Here is a 2,764-nt window from a genome sequence, read left to right on the forward strand (position 1 = left end):
ATATGTTCAGATACTGTAAACAGAAAGGTAAGTGCTATCAATAGCAATAGGGATAGGCATATAAAGGTTTTAGGGCCATATTTACTAAACAGGGCAAAAAGCACTAATGGGAGTAGAAAGTTCTGCGGCTGATCTACAATGTGCACATTAAAGAACACAGGCGCAGCTAGATCAATTCTATAATGCCCAACACAATCTACCTAGTGCAGTGCAAACATGGCTTGGCAAACAATATGTTCAGATAACATCCTCCACTGGTATTCCAAATAAATGAACATGACTGCAGTTTTTCCTCCTACAGCATTGCAGCCAAGAGCAAAATAGGTTGTAAATTAACCGGTTAGCGTTCCAGTGCGTTTAGTAAAATGTTACAGGACTGCTAAAGGGTTAACCCTTTCATCTATGATCATTAATGTCCAAGCTTTTTCAATTTCTTCTATGTTAAAACATTTTACATCTTACCCATTCACTTGATGTTGAGACAGAAAAGAAAACAGTGTCAGTGTCGGAGGGAAATTCGGTCACGCTGAAAACGGGTGCTACTAAAATCCTGAGAGACAATGAAGTGCTCTGGATGTTTGGATCTCAAGATACAGTCATCGCTCAAATCTACAAAAAGGCTGGTAATATCTCATACACTGATGATGAGCGATTCAGAGACAAGCTACAGCTGGATCATCAGACTGGAGATCTGACCATCAGCGACATCCAGATCCCAAGCTCTGGAGATTATCAGATGAAGATCACCGGCAGCAGATTGACTAAAATGAAGAGATTCAAAGTTATTGTACGAGGTGAGATTTTTAAAAATATTTCAAATATCCTTTATTATAATATCCTTAATAGCACTGTAACGAATTCAGTCCACTGAAGGCGAGCGTTAGTGAGAACCCAAGTGCAGTTTATTTACAGTGATCCAAACAATAAACGAAGACTAGAGACTTGACTTGACTTGACTTGACTTGACTTGACTTGACTTGACTTGACTTGACTTGACTTGACTTGACTTGACTTGACTTGACTTGACTTGACTTGACCTGACCTGACCTGACCTGACCTGACCTGACCTGACCTGACCTGACCTGACCTGACCTGACCTGACCTGACCTGACCTGACCTGACCTGACCTGACCTGACCTGACCTGACCTGACCTGACCTGACCTGACCTGACCTGACCTGACCTGACCTGACCTGACCTGACCTGACCTGACCTGACCTGACCTGACCTGACCTGACCTGACCTGACCTGACCTGACCTGACCTGACCTGACCTGACCTGACCTGACCTGACCTGACCTGACCTGACCTGACCTGACCGACAGCGGGTTACAACATCAATACACGACCAAGACTATGGGAACATGATGGCTACTTATAGCAAACAAGAGGGTCACAAGACAAGAACAAACCAATGGGAAACAAGACACATGACTAAGACAACCAATCAAAACATGACACATACACAAGGCAGAGATACATGAGGGCAAGGGAAGCATGACACTAACAGCATGAAATAATTACAAAATAAAAGACATGAAAACATGAACATGAAACAAAACCCAAACGCAAAACCCCACATTACAACTACAAATATTACTTTATTCTTTTTAAGATTTCAGGGCTCTTTAGTGGCTGTTAAGTTGTTCATCTGCAGATTTACATGTAAACATTTTTATGTTTCGGTTACACAAAAAATCACGGAGGGAGAACCTGTCCATCTGCAGACCGGTGTCACTGAACTACAGGAAGATGATCTGATTCTGTGGAAGTTTGAAGATGCCCTCATAGCCAAAGTTAATAGAGAGAGCAGTGAGAACAGCGTCTACAATGTTAATGACGAGAGATTCAAAGGCAGACTGTGGCTGGATGAGCGAACTGGAGATCTCACCATCACGAACACTAAAAGCACTGACTCTGGAGTTTACGAACTGCAGATCAAGAGCAGCAATGAAGACTCCTACAAGAAATTCAATGTTCTTGTTTGCTGTGAGTAACTCATACAAACAGTAATCAATAAGCTGGATTGTACCTGCACAATATAGCTAAAAATGTATATCTTATAAAGTACAAATTATTTACAAAATCAACACAGTAAAAAAAACAACAACATGTAACTACTTTTTTTTTTTTTACTAAATTAACTCAAAAGGAGGATTTAAAATCATATTTACTTAGAGGTACCGATATAAAAATATGAGAGACAAATAAACAGTTTTATTTTAAATTTGGCTATATTAAAATGTGAGTATGTGAGTGTAGAGAGTAGAAGAGAAGCAAACAAATGTAAAAGGCTGACATTAGGCAGAATGTAAATATGTTAATTAGCGTATGACCTCATTTATTGACATTTCGCAACTTTTCGAGCAGGCTTTAGCTACTTTCCATTGAAAACAGCTGGCAACAGTGAGAACAAGTGGGAGAGGTATTAGTTTGCATTTACACTCCAAGACTTAATGCACAGATCGATTTTGATTTTTGACTCGCAGTCAATGCTTTTTCAAACTCAATCCCGGTTTGCAGTGCGTATCTAGCAGCATACACTCTAAAAAAATGCTGGGTTAAATATAATCCAGCGCTGGGTTAAAAAGGGACAAACCCAGCTATTGGGTTGTTTTGACCCAGCAGTTGGGAAATTTTGAACCCAACCGCTGGGTCAAAACAACCCAATAGCTGGATTAAAACAACTCAATAGCTGAGTTTGTCCCTTTTTAACCGAGTGCTGGGTTATATTTAACCCAGCATTTTTTAGAGTGTACACTCTAA

At 40.2% G+C, this 2,764-nt stretch overlaps 1 protein-coding gene across 1 annotated transcript; it reads left to right on the top strand.

Moving 5' to 3' along the window:
• Nucleotides 1-2: 2 nt before the first annotated feature.
• LOC107577236 (uncharacterized) lies at nt 3-1,995 on the top strand. Its single transcript, XM_016263336.1, has 3 exons — nt 3-27; nt 486-800; nt 1,688-1,995. The coding sequence occupies exons 1-3, from the start codon at nt 3-5 to the stop codon at nt 1,993-1,995; spliced, it is 648 nt and encodes a 215-aa protein (XP_016118822.1).
• The last annotated feature ends 769 nt before the right edge of the window (nt 1,996-2,764 follow it).

This window comes from Sinocyclocheilus grahami, unplaced genomic scaffold (genome assembly GCF_001515645.1).
Source record: "Sinocyclocheilus grahami isolate Dianchi unplaced genomic scaffold, SAMN03320097.WGS_v1.1 scaffold5496.1, whole genome shotgun sequence".
Taxonomy (NCBI): Eukaryota; Metazoa; Chordata; class Actinopteri; order Cypriniformes; family Cyprinidae; genus Sinocyclocheilus; species Sinocyclocheilus grahami.